Source organism: Ostrea edulis, chromosome 2, assembly GCF_947568905.1.
Source record: "Ostrea edulis chromosome 2, xbOstEdul1.1, whole genome shotgun sequence".
Lineage (NCBI taxonomy): Eukaryota > Metazoa > Mollusca > Bivalvia > Ostreida > Ostreidae > Ostrea > Ostrea edulis.
This window is the reverse complement of record NC_079165.1, coordinates 107,136,058-107,158,136: the sequence shown is the minus strand read 5'-3', so window position 1 is coordinate 107,158,136 and position 22,079 is coordinate 107,136,058. Positions and strand designations below refer to the sequence as shown.

Here is a 22,079-nt window from a genome sequence, read left to right as displayed (position 1 = left end):
TTCTAGCTAGCCAGTCTACTAATCTCACATTTATAACTGTCATTGTGGGGATGCTCTAATATAAAAGGGAGGTCAATTTGCCTCAATGACTGGTAGAATTGTTGATTTTGAAGATGTTGGAGGAACAATTGAGACGTGTGCGTGGAGATTTGGTAATTAATTAATTGGTTTTGGTTTTCATAGGGATTTACCAAGTGACACCCATTACTACACCGAGATCTCTGGTAAACTTATTTAACACCAGTAGGTTCCGGTGAAGTTATATAGTGTTAGCTAAATCATTTAAAAAGCTGCACACCAAACCCTTCATATTGGTTATTTTAGGGACTTAGCGCTAATTTACACCCAAATATTTAAAAGGTGCTGTAACTTAGTGAATTAACACCGAACTCCACCGAAATATTTACCAAGGTGTGAGTTCGGGTGTTTGGTGGAAACCAATTTTTGGTTATAAATTAATTCATTTATTATCAGGTTTATTCTCTTATCATTGATGAGATATTGGTAAGTTAGATTAGGGGAATAAAGGAAGTTGGGGAAATCGTTGTGCTTATTTTAATTCTTTATCATCTATAGTTTTAATTATCATAAATATGTATATAAATTGTAGAATAGAACCTAATAGTTTTTATTTGATGTTCAAAGGAAAATTGAGGTATATTGTTTTACACCGGGAATTAGTATTTTATTTGCAAATCTACATCTGGATTTACATACAGTGGAATTTTCGAATTCAGTGGATTTATTGTGTTCTGAAATAAAATATTAGATAATCTTTTCATATAAACCACGTTCCCTTATTGAAATATGTGTTGACGAGATTACACATTCTTATGTTTCACTCAAAATGATTCTAAAAAGTGTGAATTTTCCTTTCTTAGTACCAAAAATGCCCCTACTGTTCTTCCCTCGTGTTAAATTTCCTTATCAAAGAAAAACGTCGAGCCTCTATCTCGTAACTTAATTCAAACAATTATGAAAAGTCAAAGATTTGTCTGTCCTGTTACGATGACTGTCTTTCCTGTTACAAACAAGTCTCTCCTGTTACAGGTAACATAATCACTAAAATTTCTTTTATCTTATATTATTTTGTGCACCAAAATCTTTTGAAATATTTCCAAGTTGTTGGTACTAGTGTGAGTTTTTGAAACTATTCTCGTGATGCGTATCCGGCATTCGCGATCGACAGTACTCGTGCGAAGAATCGTTTAGCAAAGAGCGATAACTCTTAATATTGAAGACACCTTCCTTTCCTTCCATGGTTTTTTCTTTTTCTTTTTCTTTTTTTTTTTTAGTTACAATTAACGACATAAGAAATTATCATTTCATGCAAGAAAAAGAAAAGAAAAAAAGAAAGAAATCAGAGCTGGATCTCACACACGGTCGATTTTAATCCGGAAATAAAATACCTGTTTCAATTACTCGCATATTGGTTACACAACTTCACTTCCGTTCTGTTGTCATTTAGAATAAATTGTCAAATCTGATTGATATAAGGTAAGGAATATGCACATGATGATTTCATTTTGACACTTTTTCTGCAACATTGCTATTCTATCTACTATCGGTTTATTACAAGTGTTATTTATAGAAATGTGAAATTTTGAGATCCATGTTTTTGTACAGTCAACTTGGTAGGTATAACTATAAGGCAGTTGGTAGAATGACCCCAGGTTTGATTAATATGTTCTGGTTTAAAACGTTGTCACTAGGATTTTTACAAGGCGAGTCATGGGTTATGAGCTGCTTGAGTTGTCTTGAAAATTAGATATGCCTTTAACAAATTTTAATGAGGCCTGTTAATTCTAAAAATCCAAACCTCGGCTGAGATTCGGTTTGGCTGGATTATTCTCTTTAGAGAAGTCGAAAGGCATAGCCTTCATCGACTTCTCTACGCAAGCATTCATGTTTTGATTCTGGAAAACGTGTAAATGCCGGAGTCGGTGACGGTTTAAGCTTCGACCAACGTTTCGACTCAGATGTGCCTGGATTTACGCAATAGACAACTTGTTTTCAAACATTTAATAGCAATACACAAAACCGTCACAAGGAAGTCAAAACTTACTTGCTTTTAATCCATTTCCAACATGCCCCTGTCCTGGGTTTAAATCACAACTCTGTTTACGTCAGCCTGCTTTCTATTAACTGGTCCCCTATTGTGACAGCTCCCAAGACCAGTTAACGTAAACCCGGGACAGGGGACATGTTGAAAATGGATTAAAAGCAAGTAAGTGTTGATTTCCTTGTGACAGTTTTGTGCATTACTGCTAAATGTTTGAAAACAAGTTGTCTATTGCGTAAATCCAGGCACATCTGAGTCGAAACGTCGGTTGAAGCATAAACCGTCACCGACTCCGGCATTTACACGTTTTCCAGAATCAAAATATGAATGCTTGCGAAGAGAAGTCGATGAAGGCTATGCCTCTCGACTTCTCTAAAGAGAATACGGCTGGATATTTGCCTATTATTTGGACTGACGACTTTTCAGACATGAATTATGAAGAGCTGTCCCAAGGTTCCATGAAGGCCTCAGACCTCATTCCAAATATCCAACCGAGCTGAATCTCAGCTGAGATTATTAAAATACCCGCAATGCATGATTTTGATCACTGACTCAATAAAATATGTCAGAATGGTACACTGTGAACTCAGCAGCATTATCTTGCTTTAGTGTAAAAGGTCACCTGGATTTTTTCAGTAGTCACTAGTGGGTTTAAACAATACACATCTATAATAATGGAAATAAACAAGAAAACAATGGATTTAGTTCTGGTTTTTACTTGAAATTGAGATGAGTCCTTAGAATCTTCAATAAAGACATCCTTATATCGCAAATGAATTTTCCATGTCCATGATGCAGTTGCTTCGATTAGTGACAACCCCTTATAGTTTAAATCTGGCTTTCACGTGAGATAGATGTCACATTCATGAGTGAAGGCACAAGGTCTTGTGTAATGTGCACTGCACTTAATATGCTGTTCATTGTGTATTTAGCACATTTTATAAGATCTTTCATGATTGGTATATGTTTAATAATCTTTAGGTAATTACTTTGCGACTTTTAAACATTTGCCATAGATCTTAATGTCAAACTATGATAACAGTTTCTTTTTATATTGATTAACTGTTCCATTGTCTTTACCATTTGTTAAATAATCTTTGAAGATCTTTATATCCATCATTGATATCAATTTTCTGACACAAGTTTATATTGCAACTGATGTACAATTCAAGGATAATCATTAAAATACAGTTTCATATTTCATGTTGTTAAAAAAAAATCATTTGTCTTCATGAACAAGTGCTGTAGATTACTAAATATACACGAAGAATTCATTATCGCGTAATTTTGTAAGAAACATCAGTTACAAAATAAAATTACTCGCTTTTCATTTTTTGCAAATTCATGTTCACACAATTTGATGTATACAAGTCATTTCATCATATTAAGAGGTGAGTATCAAATGTCTGATTAAAACTGAATTCACATAGTTTCCCCCCCTTTTAAAATTAAATATGATGAATGTTGAAACTACTCATTTGAGAAGTAAAAACACACTATAATTATAAATAACACCCTATATACCTTTTCTACTCTTTATTCATAAATGAAAGTGTACAATAAAACTATTAAATGTTCATTATAATGTAATTGACGGTATTATTATGTGGTGTTTAACATTCGCTTGTCTGTTTTCTTTTACCACTTAAGTGTAATCGATGTCGGATGAGAGAAACTTATGGGAGAGTTTATCCCCCTTCCCCCTAACTATTTGAATTTAGATTTTTATCTGACATCGATCTTTTGAACTTGCCTCTAAGTAGTCGCATGAAATAAGGAATCTACAGTAATTTGCAGCATTTACTTCTACGTCAGAATTTTGGACCAGTATCAGACAAGTGTTCACATTGAGGCCTATTGTTGTGTTGGGATTGTAATCAATATTCTGTTGTTTACCCGATCTTTAAGAGGAATTTTTTAAACAACTCCCATAATGTTTGATGTTGATATTCAGTGTTCAAAATTAACCATAGACTGATAGACCGAGACTCTGTCAAATGACACTGGTCTATGCCAATTGTAATTGAGATAGACCAAAATTGTCTCTGCCAATTTTCTAGGTTTAAAGCCATACAGTTATCCCAAAAGTCAACATCTGATAAAGGTTATGAGGAAAGGAAGACATTGTTATGGAAATGGAGAGCAAATATGCTTTTAAAGTACATTAGATGTAAATAACAATGTTTTGAATTTGTGTTTGTTTGTTTTTTCAATGTTGCGGTCTATGCCAATTCGATGAGGTCTGTGTCACCAAGTTTTAAACCAGTTTCGAACATTGGATATTAATGCAATACAATTAACTTACAACAAAGTGCTGGCGACAATTTTGATTCATTATGAACATAATTCGTTATACCCAGTAAGTTCATAATATGCTTTTATAAAACTACAGGAAATGAAAATCCCTTTGCTGTAAGCGTGAATTCATTATATTAAGCATGTTTGCTGTCACTGTCTTTTTAATACTATATAATGAAAATCAAATCCTTATAAGATCCACTCACAGAATGTGGAGACTTTTTGCTTTCAATCATCAATATAGATTTTGGTGCCCTGTACATTGTTGTGTGATTTTAGGATTTTATCCCCTGCTACAATTTTTTATTTGTTGTTTAACAATTACAGTTGAACTTCAGTATCTTGAATAGAAATGTCAAAGTGATTCAGAAGTCCCAACCTTTTATTACATTAACTATTTTACCCTGATATTTTGAAGTTTGTCTCGGTCCCATCGAGTTCGAGATAATGAGGTTTGACTGTAGTAATTATTTCAAATTCATGATGGACTGAAATTTATTGCAGATTAAAATTTACTGGTACAAAATGAAGTAAATAATAGCATTAGAGAAGGAAGATGTTTGGCCTCCATGGCCTGAGTAAAGTGAAGAGACTCTTACTGGGGATTTTCGTCCTCCTGGTGGTAGATTTGATATGGGTGGCATCATCGGAAGTGACTGAGGTGAGGAAATCAACAAATAATAATTTTCTGAATTTTGATACCCTAGTAGTTTTGAATATCTATAGAATATGGTTGAAACTTCTAAATGAGAATGCATAGAGTAAACCATATAATCAGCAAAAACAAAAAAAAATCAGTGTTGACATAATGAGAATTCTTTTTAATTGTATTTCAAAGGCAGTATACCTGTGATAAAAGAGTAAAAAAGAATGCTAGCGATGATAATGCACATATAATTATTGCTACCTATTTTCTGTGTGCAGTATATCTTCAAAGATGCTCACTATGACAAACCCTTCTTCACCACTTACATCAAAACAAGCATGTTCAGTGTGTACCTACTGGGGTTTATCTTCTTCGAGCCCTGGAGACAGCAGTGTAAAAATGTAAGTATTGTGACCTGAAGAGTGTAAAATTGAGTATTGTGACAAGGAGAGTGTAAAATTGAGTATTGTGATGTGGAGAGTGTAAAATTGAGTATTGTGGACGTGGAGAGTGTAAAATTGAGAATTGTAGACGTGGAGAATGTAAAATTGAGTATTGTGAAGTGGAGAGTTTAAAATTGAGTATTGTGACACAGAAAGTGTAAAAATGAGTATTGTGATGTGGAGAATGTAAAATTGAGTATTGTGACGTGGAGAGTTTAAAATTGAGTATTGTGACACAGAAAGTGTAAAATTGAGTATTGTGATGTGGAGAATGTAAAATTGAGTATTGTGACGTGGAGAGTTTAAAATTGAGTATTGTGGACGTGGAGATCTTATTGGTACTTGCAACTCTTGATTATATAAATTTCATTTCAAACAACTAAGTTAGTGCGCTGTCTAATTCAGACAGTACTTTAAAACTGTGGTATTAGAAGGAATGTATGTTTATATTTGTTAGATAGGTGAGAGATACAAAAGTAACAATAATTTTAATGATGAATGTTGAATTCACCATATATGATGTCTTAAACATGCCCATTTTTTGCCAGTTTCTTAAAAAAAAATTAAACTGACCAGAAAAATCACTATTTTTTCTAAGCAATTTGGTGTTAGAAGGTATGGGTTACATGCCTTTAAACCACAAGTTAACTAAGATTACATACCAATTTTTATAAGCCCGTTTTTAGACAGAACGTATTATGGTACAGCGATGTCTGTACATCCGTCCGTCCATCTGTCCGTCCATGTAGGGTTTTCTGTTTCTAATTTCATTTTTCTGTCACATATCAAGCTGAAACTCGCTATGTAGCTTCTTTGTGAATCATTCTAGATCACATCGCAATTTTGATCCAGTTTGACTTCTCTTGTAGGAGTTGTGACCCTTTATTTGAAAGTTATTGCATCAAGAGTACATGATTTGTCTTTTATTTTCCTTCCAAAGTTTTCAAGTGAGGACCTTCTTATTTTACAGAGTATTTGTATGGGTATGGAAGATGAGCGTGTGGCAAGGATTTTGATTTTCTTGAATTTTTGAGAAAATTCGAGGTTGTTGAACATAGTCCATTTTGAGGAAATACTATATCAAATAAAGGACATGGTTTGTCTTTATGACTCCTCTCACAGTTTAGATGCTATAGTATTTTTAAATAACTTGAAGATGTGCATAGTGCAAGGATTTTGATTCTCAACAATTTTCTATTTTCTTTGACGTTTTGAATGTTGACAGGTTGTTGAACTTTGTCAAATTTTGAGGAAATGTTTTACTCACAAAACTCTTGGTTTGTCTATCCGCCTCCTGTCACAGTACTAAGCTAAAAGCCTTTATTCATATTAGGCAAAGAAAGTATGTCACAGCCTGATGATGGCTGATACTACCTGAAGCATATTTCTACAAATTAGGGCTTAAGAAAAACGCCCTATGTAAGCATTTTCATGGGCGTATTATGTACCGTTTGCGGTACTCTTGTTCATGTAAATGTACAAAAAACACATTAAAACACTTTTGGTCAACACATGTCTTGTAATTTTGATGTGTTAAAAGTGCTAAATAAAAGTTTGCGTTTTCATTAGAAGCATGAAAATCACAAATTTTGAGTGAGAGAGAGATAGTATATAAAAAAATATTTTTATTGTTTTGAATTGGACAAACCAAAATTACTTCACATGTCGGTAACATTAAGGATTTGACATGATCATCCTTAACAAATTCATCTATAAGATAAAAATTGTATTTCAGAAGACTTCCTCGATGACAATCAATAATGGTGGAAATGAAGCTGTTTCACAGGAAGTCATGGTGAGGATATTTTGTCATTCCTACATTGTTGTGGCAGCCTGGTGCTTAGGAAGGTCTTGCATTTGATCCTTGCTTGTATATTGTTAAATGTTTAACGTCCCGCTCGAGAATTTTTCATTCATATAGAGATGTCACCATTGCTGGTGAAGGGTTGCAAATTTTAGGCCTATGCTTGCCACTTATGGCCTTTGAGCCGGGAGGAATCTTTATCGTGCCACACCTGCTGTGACACAGGACCTCGGTTTTTGCAGCTTCATTTGAAGGGCTGTCCCATTTGGTTTGACACCTCTTACAACTAGCAAGGGGTACTGAGGATCAAGTGAAGTCATGGGTCTTTATGGTGAGATTTTAAAACAGAGGTCCTGTGTCACTGTCAACATTGATACAAGAATAAAAACCTCTCAGTCTTGAGTGCCATGCATGGATAAAAAAGAAATGGCACTTCATTCATAGCTGATGATGTCATTTTGTGAATGAAACATTCTTTAATGTGATTTGAAGCAACAAACAAACAAGCAAATTGTACTTTCTAATCCCATCAATCTTGTGTGTTTTATCACACTGGTAATTACTCATTAAGGCAACAGTAAGGTTTTGGTTTCCCAGGACTGTGGTCTGACGTAAATCAGAGGGTTATAGTTGGGAGTCTTAAACTTGGTAGTGCTTTTATAGGAAATTAATAAGTATTTCTTTCAACACAATTCATAGAAATGGTAGATAAGTGATAAATTGTGATCAATAGAAAATTTCATGTTTCCAATCTCCAATAATTTTGTATTCATTCAATGAAGAACTATTTCATTACCAAAAGTATTACAAATCACTCAAGGTGATTTAGAATTGTGGCCCTCCCAAAGCTCCTTGGAATAATTTTGTCCTATCCTTACAGCTTTGTTTTGCTAAGATAGTGATGTTGTGTTTTACAGACGTATTACAAACAACACCAGCAGCCAATCACATATCAAAATTTATAAAATCACACCCAATATGTTATCTGAAATCTTTTACTTTGTTATTAGTTTTAACATTTATTTTATTGTTATTAGTCTTAACAATTTTGAAATTTATTACTTTGTTAGGGCAAATTCCTGAATAGTGGATTTAATAGTAGAATAGAATCTGTCCAGGTATAGCTATATAATATATACTATTAATGTTGCAATAAATCTTTATAGACTGAACCCCAATATGTTCCAGCAAAATTTGATGACAAGACCAGTGGAACAGAATCAGACGATTGTAAGTCCATCAAAAAATGCTCAAATATGCTTTAGAATTTATTTCATCTTCCCTGCTTAACTGAATTTTTTTGTATATTTTCAGCTACCTCAATAAATCGCTCAGTAAGGTTTAGCAAGGTGAATGAAGTCCGCCAACTCTCAGGTATTCTTTTCTAGTTGTTTTTTATTCATGAAGCAGTATAAAATAATAATTTTGTTTTGATATAAGGCCAAAAAAATTAATCAGTAGTTTCTCAGACATAGCCACATTGGTTGAAAAGGTACCGCACAGATTTTTTTCTTCAATTTATATTTATTTATGTAAATGAGGGAACTCTTGTGTTACAGATATTTATGTAAAACTTTCAGAAGGTTTTGATGAAAATTGTAAGTATATTTTTGACCAATTAATAATGAATGCATACTCATTTACATATATGTGCAAGTGTTTAAGAATAATAGTATGCACTTTTAGAATAGTTAAGTAAAGTGAAGCTATTTTTTATTTTAAAAAATGAATATTTCATAGCTTACTCTATCTAAACACATACACATGAGAAAAGAAAGATACAACCAAAATAAAACCTGCCTCCCTCATCAAAAATTTAAATTTTAGGCCTGAGAAACTATTTATTATTATTTTTTGGCCTATAAACATTTAGCTCTGCTTCTCTATATTTTCCTTGCTTTAATTTTCTGCAGAGAGTTATGCTGAGGATGCTTTGATAGCCCGACTGTCGTATTCGGCGTCTTTGAGGGCAGAAGAATCTCGTTTAAGAGCTAATTCCAAGCTTACTGTTAAACAGGTGGCCAAGCTGGCCTTGTTGTTTTGTGTGTTGGTAAGTCTTTCTTCTGAAAATGGTTTGCTAACTAGCTCACTGGGAAGCCTGGCTGTACTTAACCTATCGTTCAAACGGTTAATTTATAAAAGTTTTTGAAAAATAAGTCAAAATCCAAGGTTACTTAAGGTCAAACATTTCGATGACATATCAATGGCCTGGTCATGAGGCTACTGAATATGAAATATCAAATCCATATCCCCTTGGTTCATAAGATATAGCCAAGGTTAATGTTTTTGAAAAGTGGGTCAAAGTCCAAGGTCAACAGTTCTGGTAACAAAACACATGCCTTCTAATGAGGTATCACATCAAAGTCCTATCACCCTTGGTTCAAAAGATATAACCAAGGTTGAACAGTTAGTCAAAGTTCAAGCCAAAGGTCATTAGATCAAATGTCTTCTACCAAAACAAAGGTCTTGTCATGAGGCATCTATAGGTAAAATATCAAAGACCTATCCCTATTGGTTCAAAAGATATAGCTCAAGTTAAAGTTTTTAAAAAGTAGGTCAAAAGTCTTGATTCCATAACAAAGGTCTCTTCATGAGGCATCTATATGTGAAATATACTTAACTTACCCCTCCCCTTTGTCCAAAAGATAAAGTCAAGGTTGAAGTTTCTAAGAAGTAGTTCATAGTGTAAGGTCAAAGGTCTTGGTACCAAATTAAAGGCCTGTTCATGAGGAATGGATTGGGAAATATCAAAGACTTATTTCCCTTGTTAGCTCACCTGAGCTGAAAGCTCAAGTGAACTTTTTTGATCACCCTTTGTCTGTCTTGCTGTCTGTAAGCTTTCCATACTTTTTACTTTTTCTCCAGAACCACTGGGCAAATTTCATGCAAACTTGGTACAAATCATCCTTAGGTGAAGGGGATTCAAGTTTGTTCAAAGGAAGGATAATCACAAAAATCTGGTGGGATCATTTAAAATCTTAAGAACAACTGGGCCAGAAAAGCTGAAATTTATATGAAAGCTTCTTGGCATAGTGGAGATTTAAGTTTGTGAAAATCATAACCCCCGGGGGTAAGATGTGGCCACAATAGGGGATAAAAAATTTGCATACAAATATATAGGGAAAATCTTTAAAAATCTTCTTCTCAAGAACCACTGTGCCAGAAAAGTTTACATTTACTTGAAAGCTTCCTGACATAGTGCAGATTCAAGTTTGTAAAAGTCATGGCCCCCAGTGGTAGGTTGGGGCCACAATAGGGGATTGAAGTTTTACATAGAAATATACAGAGAAAATCATTAAAAATCTTCTTGTGAAGAATCACTGGACCAGAAAGGTTTAGATTTACATGAAAGCTTCCTGACTTAGTGCAGATTCAAGTTTGTTAAAATCATGGCCCCTGGGGGTATGTTGGGGCCACAATAGGGATCAAAGTTTTACATGCAAATATACAAGGAAAATCTTTGATTATGGGCCAAGGTGACTCAAGTGAGCGATGTGACCCATGGGTCTCTTGTTATACCCCCCGCAACAAGTTGTGGGGGGGGTATACTGGAATCGGGTTGTCCGTCTGTCTGTCCGTCCGTCCGTCTGTCCGTCCGTCCGTCTGTAGACGCAATGGTTTCCGGACTCTAAAGCATTATCCTTTCCACCTACCATCACCATATCATATATATGGACTACCCATGGGATGAAGATGTTCCCTATCGATTTTGGGGTCAAAAGGTCAAAGGTCAAGTGCACTGGACATCGAAGTAGTAATATGGTTTCCGGGCTCTAAAGCGTTATCCTTTCCACCTACAGTAACCATATCATACATATGGACTACCCATGGAATGAAGATGTTCCCTATCGATTTTGGGGTCAAAAGGTCAAAGGTCAAGCGCACTGGACATCGAAGTAGCAATATGGTTTCCGGGCTCTAAAGCGTTATCTTTTCCACCTACAGTCACCATATCATACATATGGACTACCCATGGGATGAAGATGTTCCGTATCGATTTTGGGGTCAAAAGGTCAAAGGTCAAGCGCACTGGACATCGAGGTAGCAATATGGTTTCCGGGCTCTAAAGCGTTATCCTTTCCACCTACAGTCACCATATCATACATATGGACTACCCATGGGATGAAGATGTTCCGTATCGATTTTGGGGTCAAAAGGTCAAAGGTCAAACGCACTGGACATTGAAGTAGCAATATGGTTTCCGGGCTCTAAAGCGTTATCCTTTCCACCTACAGTCACCATATCATACATATGGACTACCCATGGGATGAAGATGTTCCCTATCAATTTTGGGGTCAAAAGGTCAAAGGTCATGTGCACTGGACATCGAAGTAGCAATATGGTTTCCATTTAAATTCTTTAATGGCTTTTTTCATGGCATGGAGATGCTGTGTTCCTAGATACCTTTTGGATCATAATACTGAAGTTTTACCTATTACCAACACCCTTTGGGAGATTGGGGTAAGCGGGGGGTATTCTTAGTGAGCATTGCTCACAGTGCCTCTTGTTTTTAAAGGTTTATCAAAGATTGAAGTTTTTGAAAAGTGGATCAAAGTCTAAAATCACAAGTCTTGGTACCAATTGAAAGGCCTGGTCACAAGGAATCTATATATGTGAAAAATCAAAGGCATATCCCCAATGTTTTAAAGTTAAAGTTTCTCCCATGCAGTATGATCCAAACACCAGAGTCATGACTGTACCTCTCAAGACACTTGTCCTGGTGAGCTAAAAATGGCTCTTTTGCAGTAAATCTGCACTTAGAACATGTAGCAAGCTGTCTGATATAGTGTATTATTTGTTAACAGTGAAAGTCAAATATAAATTATTTCAAACTGTGCTTGTAGTGGTTTGTGGGGAACTTTTCGTACCAGGAAGCTTTGAAGGACACGGAGGCCGGCATTGTGAATGTCCTATCGTCCACCTCGGGTCTGTTTACCCTTGTCTGTGCAGCTATCTATCCCAGCTCTAGTGCTGATCGATTCACTCTCTCCAAACTCTCGGCAGTACTTCTCAGGTAAAATAGCAGCATCATGTGTTAAAACTGGAATCATCTTATTTCAATAGTTCTGTCAATATTCATGTTGTTTTATTAAGTCTATTGGTGACATCCACATTGGTTTGAATTCACCAGACATCTAATTTTCAATCTTGGGTCATTTGTCTGAATTGGAATTTTCAGTTGGATTTGTGTGTATGTGTTTCTTTCTAACAGTCTTTTCCATTTTCAGTATTGGTGGGATTGTAATGGTCAGCTTGGCTGACCTCTCGTTTGAAGATCAGATTCCTGTAGGGGCTCTTTGGGCATTGTGTGGCTCCATGCTGTATGCTCTGTATCTTGTGTCCCTCCGTCGTCGGGTCGATCACGAAGATAAGCTGGATATTACCATGTTCTTTGGTAAGAGTCTTTTCAATTTTACTTTTTGTTTTCATTTTTTATGTATTTTGTGATATAAGATTTCACCAAAATGAAAATTATTTTATGATAAATCAGCAACGAATTACACCCAAAGAAAAAATGTACAATATACATGAATTCAGTTTAAAGAAAATGGCAACATTTTGAAAAGTTACTCAATTTATTGCATTGGAAGACGTTTCATTTCTTGATCTAGTGTCTAATGTAAATTAATTTTATTACCGTGGAACTTTACTGTACCTGGTGATATTGTAGGGTTTGTGGGCGTGTTCTGCGTTCTCTTCTTGTGGCCCGGATTTCTCATTCTTCACTATAGCGGATCTGAGTTGTTTAGGCTGCCTGATTCTCGCCAGTGGCTCTTTATTGCGATCAACGGTCTGATTGGAACTGTCTTGTCAGAAGTTTTATGGCTCTGGTAAATATATTTATAGGGAACTGCAACCCACACAAGGGTGAGGAACATAAATATATTTATAGGGAACTGCAACCCACACAAGGGTGGGGAACATAAATATATTTATAGGGAACTGCAACCCACACAAGGGTGAGAAACAGAAATATATTTATAGGGAACTCCAACCCACACAAGGGTGAGAAAGTAAATATATTTATAGGGAACTAGCTGCAACCCACACAAGGGTGAGAAACATAAATATATTTATAGGGAACTGCAACCCACACAAGGGTGAGAAACAGAAATATATTTATAGGGAACTGCAACCCACATGAGGGTGAGAAACATAAATACATTTATAGGGAACTGCAACCCACACAAGGGTGAGAAACATGAATATATTTATAGGGAACTGCAACCCACACAAGGGTGAGAAACATGAATATATTTATAGGGAACTGCAACCCACACAAGGGTGAGAAACATAAATACATTTATAGGGAACTGCAACCCACACAAGGGTGAGAAATGTAAATATATTTATAGGGAACTGCAACCCACACAAGGGTGAGAAATGTAAATATATTTATAGGGAACTGCAACCCACACAAGGGTGAGAAACATAAATATATTTATAGGGAACTGCAACCCACACAAGGGTGAGAAACGTAAATATATTTATAGGGAACTAGCTGCAACCCACACTAGGGTGGGGAACATTTAGATAATAGAAATTGTTTTATGATTTAACAATAAGGACTATGAATTCTCATTCATTTTGAAGAATATATTTTCGTAAGGAAAAATGTTTCGTGATGTATCACCTGTGATTAAGTAGAAATGTACTGCTAATACGAAGATATCAAATTATAATGACATGACTCTTAAAGGTTAGTATGTGTTGATATTTCTTTGTTGTAGGGGGTGTTTTCTGACGTCATCTTTGATTGCGACACTTGCCCTAAGTTTGACCATTCCACTCACAATGCTGACTGATGTTTTTTGGAAAGGGGTATGTAATTTATTAAATTCTTTTATCAGCTCTATAATTTATTCAACCCTTTTATCTTCTATTTTCCCCTTATTAAAATTAGAGAATTGTATTCAACCCTGAATTTTAGTTTAGTCGTACATATAATTATATCCAGTATATTTTTACAATCAGAATGAATTTGATAATAACCACCCTCCTATCAATGATACCATATACTGGATTATTTTCACCCTATGGTTTCTGGGGGGGGGGGGGGGGGGGGGTCCCCCAACTACACTTGCTAACAGTTTTACCCCATTTTATATTCTCCTAAACGCAATTACTTTAAAACAGTTGAATTTATGAAATTTGAATTCCTCATGTTTAAAGTTCGCCCACTGACAAAGAGGGCAAATGAGGATTTGAAAGGAACAAGAGTGAATATTTGACTGTGAAAAGCGATAACCATTCCCTCCTATCAGTGGTTTCCAGTGGTTAGAATTGTCAGTAAGTCCTTGCTTGTCGTAAGAGGCGACTAGATAGGTGGTTTGAATTGTCAGTAAGTCCTTGCTTGTCGTAAGAGGCGACTAGATAGGTGGTTAGAATTGTCAGTAACCCCTTGCTTGTCGTAAGAGGCGACTAGATAGGTGGTTAGAATTGTCAGTAACCCCTTGCTTGTCGTAAGAGGCAACTAGATAGGTGGTTAGAATTGTCAGTAAGTCCTTGCTTGTCGTAAGAGGCGACTAGATAGGTGGTTAGAATTGTCAGTAACCCCTTGCTTGTCGTAAGAGGCGACTAGATAGGTGGTTAGAATTGTCAGTAACCCCTTGCTTGTCGTAAGAGACGACTAGATAGGTGGTTAGAATTGTCAGTAAGTCCTTGCTTGTCGTAAGAGGCGACTAGATAGGTGGTTATTTGGATCATACTGCAAAAACCCAAGGCCCCATGTCACAGCATGTGTGGCACGATAAAGACCCTCCCTGCTTAAAGGCAATAAGCACTGAGCATAGGTTTAACTTTTGCAGCCCTTCATCGGCAATGGTGATGTCTCCATATGAGTGAAAATTTCTTTAGAGGGACGTTAAACAATATACAACAAACCAACCACTCCTTTCTATCAGTGATTCTCATTACTCACTCACCCCCCTCCTGTTTTAGGTGACCTATCAATGATAACCACACTTTGCTATGAATGATACTCACTCCCTCCTGTTTTAGGTGACCTATCAATGATAACCACACTTTGCTATGAATGATACTCACTCCCTCCTGTTTTAGGTTACCTATCAATGATAACCACACTTTGCTATGAATGACACTCACCCCCTCCTGTTTTATGTGACCTATCATTGATAACCACGCTTTGCTATGAATGACACTCACCCCCTCCTGTTTTAGGTGACCTATCAATGATAACCACGCTTTGCTATGAATGATACTCACACCCTCCTGTTTTAGGTGACCTATCAATGATAACCACACTCTGCTATGAATGACACTCACCCCCTCCTGTTTTAGGTAACCTATCAATGATAACCACGCTTTGCTATGAATGATACTCACACCCTCCTGTTTTAGGTGACCTATCAATGATAACCACACTCTTCTATGAATGATACTCACCCCCTCCTGTTTTAGGTAACCTATCAATGATAACCATGCTTTGCTATGAATGATACTCACACCCTCGTTTTTTAGGTGACCTATCAATGATAACCACACTCTGCTATGAATGATACTCACACCCTCCTGTTTTAGGTGACCTATCAATGATAACCACACTTTGCTATGAATGATACTCACACCCTCCTGTTTTAGGTGACCTATCAATGATAACCACACTTTGCTATGAATGATACTCACACCCTCCTGTTTTAGGTGACCTATCAATGATAACCACGCTTTGCTATGAATGATACTCACACCCTCCTGTTTTAGGTGACCTATCAATGATAACCACACTCTTCTATGAATGACACTCACCCCCTCCTGTTTTAGGTGACCTATCAATGATAACCACGCTTTGCTATGAATGATACTCACACCCTCGTTTTTTAGGTGACCTATCACTGGATGTTTTACGTGGGTTCTGTCCCTGTGTTCATCGCATTCTTTGCCGTCAGCTTGTTGACGCACTACGAGACGTGGGATCCTGTTTTACTCTGCTTCAAAAAGATTCTGCACTGTTTCTGTCGGCGGCGACTGTTACCCAGGTACGTTGTGTCTGTTTAGAAATTCTTATGCGCGTTTCATATTGTTCATTTCTTGAATCAACATTTTAGCAGTCACTGGTATTTTCAATTTCTAATGTACTGGTATTTTGAAAAATATTTTGATTATCCTTAGAGAGACTGCCCACACAATATTTTTATTGGATATAAAAGGTTATAAAATCTGTAACGATGTAAATAAGGTTGACACTCACATGCTTTACAGGATTCACTGACAGTCACATGCTTTACAGGATTCACTGACAGTCATTTTTCTTTGAATCTGTCAGTTTTCTATGAATCAGTCATTTGGCTGTGAATCAGACATTATGCTGTGCTTTTCAGGGAATTGATAAAGTGAACAATGATTAGAGGTATAAGACAGTCTTGTGATTGTAAGAAGGTGTTGGAACTTTGTTTATATTACATCTGTGAGGTTTTAGCGTGTAATGCTGAACCAAACAGAAAAAACCTGCTACTCAAGAAATTTAAACAGATTTACACTTGCATGGAATAGTTCAGTTGATTCGTACATGGCAGGAAGTAGATATAATGGTTATCATGGTACCAACTTGTGATCTATAACAGAATTTGACAATTTCCTTATTAGGATTTGGAAGACTTTTGAGACATTTAAAAATTAGATAGTGTCATTAAGGCACAGAATAGCCAGTCTGTGGTTTGAGATGGATAATGGAATTGTACAAAGTAAAACCCATTGTAAGCCTGGTGAATATGTTGTCTTGTTAAGCTCTCACCAAACTGTTTCCTTGATTTTACAGAACAGGAGGAAAGTGTGTTCAGATTAGGTATTTGTGAGTTGTTATGTGGTGGTATTATATCTGCGCGCCCCCTGCAGCTGAGTCCCATAATCCTCTTGGCTTTTCCTCCTATCAGATGCTTTTAAAATTAACATTGCACATAATATAATAATCTGATGTCTTCTGATTCGTATTGCTGAAAATGTTTGTTGATTGTTTGCACAGAATTTTAAGTTTTTCTCTTATTCCTGTCACGTTATCATCAGTAACTACATAAAAGTGTCTACATCAGTGTAACATAGAATAACTGTTACGTAATGTAAATGTCACGTTATCATCAGTAACTACATAAAAGTATCTACATCAGTGTAACATAGAATAACTGTTACGTAATGTAAATGTCACGTTATCATCAGTAACTACATAAAAGTATCTACATCAGTGTAACATAGAATAACTGTTACGTAATGTAAATGTCACGGTTACGTAACGGTAAAAGAACTTAATTATTTTTTCACTTTTATTATTATATTTATCAAATCTTCTGTTGTCCGTCATCAGTAGTCTATAAACTGCTCAACTGATTAGTGAAGCTGATAGGTAAACAACCTCATATTCCAGTTTATCATGAGCCTTGAGGGCCACAATAGGGGATCAAATTATTTACACAGCAATACACTGCACAGTGACACAGGCTTAACATGAACACACTTGTTACGAATTCACGCATATTGCAAAGTGATATTTATTCCCCCATGAAAGGTAAATAACAAAACTGTTGTTGGATGTTCGAAGTTTGGTTGTAACGAATTATCTTTTTATTAGCCCAAGAGGTTAGATGTAACTGTGTTTTACTGTATATGAAAAATATTTTTTTAAATCTTCTTTTCAAGAACTTACAGTGCTAAGCCATATTAATATACCAGCATCTCATGCGCTGCAGAATCAAATACCTTCCAAACATGATAAAGTGGGGTGCAAAATTTTCTTGGGCATAGAGGGGGTTAAAAATCTTTTAAAAACTTCTTCTGAAGAAAAGCAATCCCATTGTGACTCAGATGAGCATTGTAGTCCATGGGCCTCTTGTTTTACATCACAATAGACACCAAAATCAAGATAAAAAGGTTTTCATCTACTGTAAAGATTGATAAGTATTGATTCAGACCGGGGAGGGGGGGGGGGGGGGGTAGCTGGAATAGGTCTAAAAGCATACTGTTAGACAGTGGCAAGAATATCTAAACGCTACCAAGAAACAGGATTGAAAACAAAATGTGGATAAACAGCAGTACAGTGTGAGACTGATTAAAGTATCCGGAAGTTTTGTTTTCCGTAGAACATAGAAATGTTGACTGAAGTTAAAGGCAACATCAATTATTTATACCCTATGGTACCACAATATTGTTCTCTACTTTGCAGTTTGCAATTTTGAATTCCTCTGTTGCTTTTGCAATTATTGTTGCCGTCGGTGACAGTCAATAATATTATTTCCTTTGCCTTTCATTAAAAAAAGTCAAGTGATGTTAAATCCAGTGTAAGAATATTAATGCAATAATACAAACCATTCTGGAGATTGTCAACAGTGTAAGTTGATGAAATTGGTATAATGCTAAAATCTAAATCTACAGAGTAATGACACTGTGATTTTATCTTTCAGAGTACGAGAAATTGACCGGGAGCAGACCGAGAGTTTGATAGATGGCAGTTCGTGAAAGTTGTTCCAGTGAAGCTGTGATCTGTTCTGTTTGTATTCACTTCCGTGTTATGACTTTATGACTAACACAATCTACTGTAAAAGTCCTGCAGCTTTAGTCAATGCAATTTGTTTTATACTGTTTGGAGGTGTTTGTTGATTTTTCACTCACTTTAATGCTAAGCACATTTAGAATTACCCCATGGAACCAATAATTCAGAGAATCTTATTAATAATTTAGGATAACTTTGTATTGTATTAATTAAGCAGAGGAAATCTGTGTGTATACACAGTGGATTATGGGGGGAGGGAGGGGGGTTCTCCTCATTGCTGACAGATCTTGAGTCACAGATATTGAATGAAAACAAAGGTAGGAATTTTTTATTACAAGCAGAAAAATAACAGTTACTGTTAAGATGATTAAATGTTCATTTTTCTTTTGATGAACCTTCAAGAAATCTTTTTTAAACTATGGCATTATTTAATAATTTTCAAACCTTTGGTTTGTCCTACAATGGAACATAAAGATTATTGAATGTAAGGGATTGACAGAACTTCTAGTAGAAATAAAATACACTGTGGTTATCATACAGCAAAGACTAGTTATTCATAATGACTAAGTGTATAGATTACTGGTTAAGGACATAAGGTACACCCACCCTCCAAACAAAATATTATTGAATTTGGAAACTATTTGTAAATTTTTAATGTTGCTAAAAACCTATATTTAACATGCAATTCTCCTATGAAACCATTTTTTTTTTTTTTTTTTTTTTTTTTTTTTGGCATTATTCACAAATCTTTACTTGATAATTCAGTGGAAAACAATTATCCAAAAATCAAAAACTTTGAGAAACGTCTTTTATTGGGTGCATTTCATGTGTTAATAACCAATTTGCATTGGGTTTTTTTTTTTATCAGATGATAGAAAATTCCACGTAAACAGAACAGCGAAATCCTACGTCATTAATTTGATGTATAAAAAATCTGGGGTATCCTATGACTTAAATGACGTGTACACACAAATGAGGTCAGGCACACTACAGACTTGTAATGAAATGAATGTACAGATTTACAATATTTACATTATCAATGTTTTTGCCTTTGATATCTCTACAAATTGTAATGATATAGCATTACCTCATGAACACGCTGCAGTTGTAAACAATGTGTGTATGAATACAGAACTACTTGATAAATATAGTACGCCTATTTTAACGGTTAGGAATTCCAACAGAAATGAAAGTAGAATGTAAACGTAAGAAACAAATTTCATTCTAGTTTAAAACAATATTTTTTTCAATAGTTTATAACAGTATTTACAAGGCACAAGTACCTTATAGAAAGAGATTGGATTTAGCAAGCCATGCAAAGGCTTAAGTAATTCCACTTTCGCAGTTCAATTCCCTCAATGTATTTTAAAAAACTAGATTTATTTCTCCAAAGTATGTACAGTCCCTTACTCTCAATACTTTTGATGTGAGGTTTGAGTTACTTGTGCAACAGAAACCCCTTGGATTTAAAAGACATGGAATTTGTAATGCACTCAAAACTATAATATTGACTTGAACATTTTGCAGTTAGATTGCAAAAACTAGATGTTAATTTAATGGCCATAACAAATACTTAGTTAGAAATACAAATTAAAATATTGCAAAGTTGTTTTGACGGTCTCCATCACCCGGCTGGGAACATCTTATATGCTATGTTTTAGTGTGGATGAGTGGTGAGTGCTGTTATTCATAGGCCCAGCCTCCATGTTTTTCATGATACATAAGAACTTTCCGAGAATTCTTTGCGTGAAAGTCAGTGTCATTCTTGAAAAACTTTTTATGTTTTAGTCCTTTGGTATTGAGTAAATTTTTATTTGCTTACTTTTGAATTTGCCCATCCAGTTTGTATGCATCTTCACAACATCAGAGGCCCATAGCCACAAGTGGACTTGGGACCCCACGGCCACGAGTGGACTGGGACCCCACGGCCACGAGTGGACTGGGACCCCACGGCCACGAGTGGACTGGGACCCCACGGCCACGAGTGGATTCGGGACCCCACGGCCACGAGTGGACTCAGTACACCACGAGTGGACCTGGGACCCCTGATGTCATGAGGATGGTTTGAATTTGAAATAGGCAAAAATAAAATGAAAACGAAAATTTTCGAAGACAAATTATTTCATCAAGTTATTAGAGTTAAACATTGTGGAAATAATGAGTTGATATACATACATGTATGTATGCATGTTAATCTGTATGCAATACTATACAATTATCAGGTAATTTTAGCACATTGGAAATGTCAGCGGTTTTTGGTGGATGAAGAAAAATAAAAACTGGTTGACCAAAAATTTCGATTTATAGAAATTTTAGCTATTTTTTGGTAATTGCAATGGTGTAAAATGAAAACTTTCAATCTGTTTACAAAAATCCGCAAATTATCCTTGGCACCAAAATTACCTGGAAAAAAGTCACAGTAGCATGAAATATCATAACTATTTATTGTTTAATCATAGAATATGAATATATGTGTATTTTCAATTTATGGACACATTGAAATCTGTTGAAAATCATTTTGTCTTTTTAAAAAACCTAAGAATTGTTGAATTAGGCCTTTTTTTTTATTATTTTTTTATTTACATATAATTAAAATTGTATTGGCATGAGCTTATATTTATGTCATGACAAGAAAAACCGTTGTTTGGTAAAGGTAACTTTGTAAAACAGAAATAGTAAGTAGTCAACAATATTGAGCATATTATTTATACACACTAATGTATAGTTCGCTAAGTGATGAGATCATGTGATAATCTGTAAGACAACAGTGTTTAGAAAATTGTGCAATATTCTGTTATGAATGACTAAGAATTTATTTGTTAAACTGTTTGTAGAATAGTAAATAGAAAGCACAGGAAATCGAATTGAATGTTCACCATATCTGGGGTGGGTATTTTTCTAGATTAGTTGCCTTTTTTATCATTTAAGAGTAGGAAAATGACATGTTTTTAAGGTGTGATTATTTGAGCTAGAGTAAGACTTTATTCTTTATGATACTTTACATTCTGAAGGTTTAACTCTTCACAATACTCTGTGCTCACAAAACATACAATAAAGGAAAATTAAGTTTTATGTTTTGGTGTACTGTTTGTGTTTTTAGCTCACCTCGAAAAAAAAAAAAAAAGGCCTCACACGGGCGTATAATGGCACCATGTGGTACAGATGTGATTTATTGTGGGGGTGGGGTATCTCAGAAGTCGTTGATGTAAGTTGAACAGAACTTAACCTGTTATAGTGTGTTTTAATTTCCAAACAAGGATGATTATTCCATTATGAGTACAAAGTTAGCCACACACACGATGACGGTGAAGATTTATAGTGCAGACTGC

At 35.4% G+C, this 22,079-nt stretch overlaps 1 protein-coding gene across 6 annotated transcripts; it reads left to right on the top strand.

Annotated features, from left to right (window-relative positions):
• Nucleotides 1-1,412: 1,412 nt before the first annotated feature.
• On the top strand, nucleotides 1,413-21,822 carry LOC125679713 (solute carrier family 35 member F5-like). 6 transcript variants are annotated; one of them, XR_008800393.1, is made up of 16 exons: nucleotides 1,413-1,497; nucleotides 4,865-5,021; nucleotides 5,285-5,407; nucleotides 7,185-7,244; nucleotides 8,420-8,483; nucleotides 8,568-8,627; nucleotides 9,167-9,303; nucleotides 12,098-12,267; nucleotides 12,482-12,648; nucleotides 12,925-13,084; nucleotides 13,985-14,075; nucleotides 16,095-16,249; nucleotides 17,029-17,055; nucleotides 18,662-18,747; nucleotides 20,593-20,689; nucleotides 20,740-21,822. XR_008800393.1 is itself a non-coding variant. In XM_048919155.2 (15 exons), exons 2-14 carry the CDS (start codon nucleotides 4,917-4,919, stop codon nucleotides 18,714-18,716), a joined length of 1,374 nt encoding a protein of 457 aa, XP_048775112.2. In that variant the 5' UTR covers nucleotides 1,413-1,497; nucleotides 4,865-4,916; the 3' UTR covers nucleotides 18,717-18,747; nucleotides 20,593-21,822. The 6 variants fall into 6 exon arrangements, 5 of the variants coding, with proteins under 5 accessions (XP_048775112.2, XP_048775113.2, XP_048775110.2 ...); XM_048919155.2 differs by having other exon boundaries at nucleotides 20,593-21,822; XM_048919156.2 differs by lacking the exon at nucleotides 17,029-17,055 and having other exon boundaries at nucleotides 20,593-21,822.
• Nucleotides 21,823-22,079: the final 257 nt, after the last annotated feature.

Bases quoted from the DNA above. Each gene is read 5' to 3' on its own strand.
- LOC125679713 (XM_048919155.2), top strand. From the start codon at position 4,917: ATGTTTGGCCTCCATGGCCTGAGTAAAGTGAAGAGACTCTTACTGGGG. The intron at 7,245-8,419 runs GTGAGGATATTT...AAATCTTTATAG, and splicing joins CTGTTTCACAGGAAGTCATG to ACTGAACCCCAATATGTTCC. The intron at 12,649-12,924 runs GTAAGAGTCTTT...GTGATATTGTAG, and splicing joins GGATATTACCATGTTCTTTG to GGTTTGTGGGCGTGTTCTGC.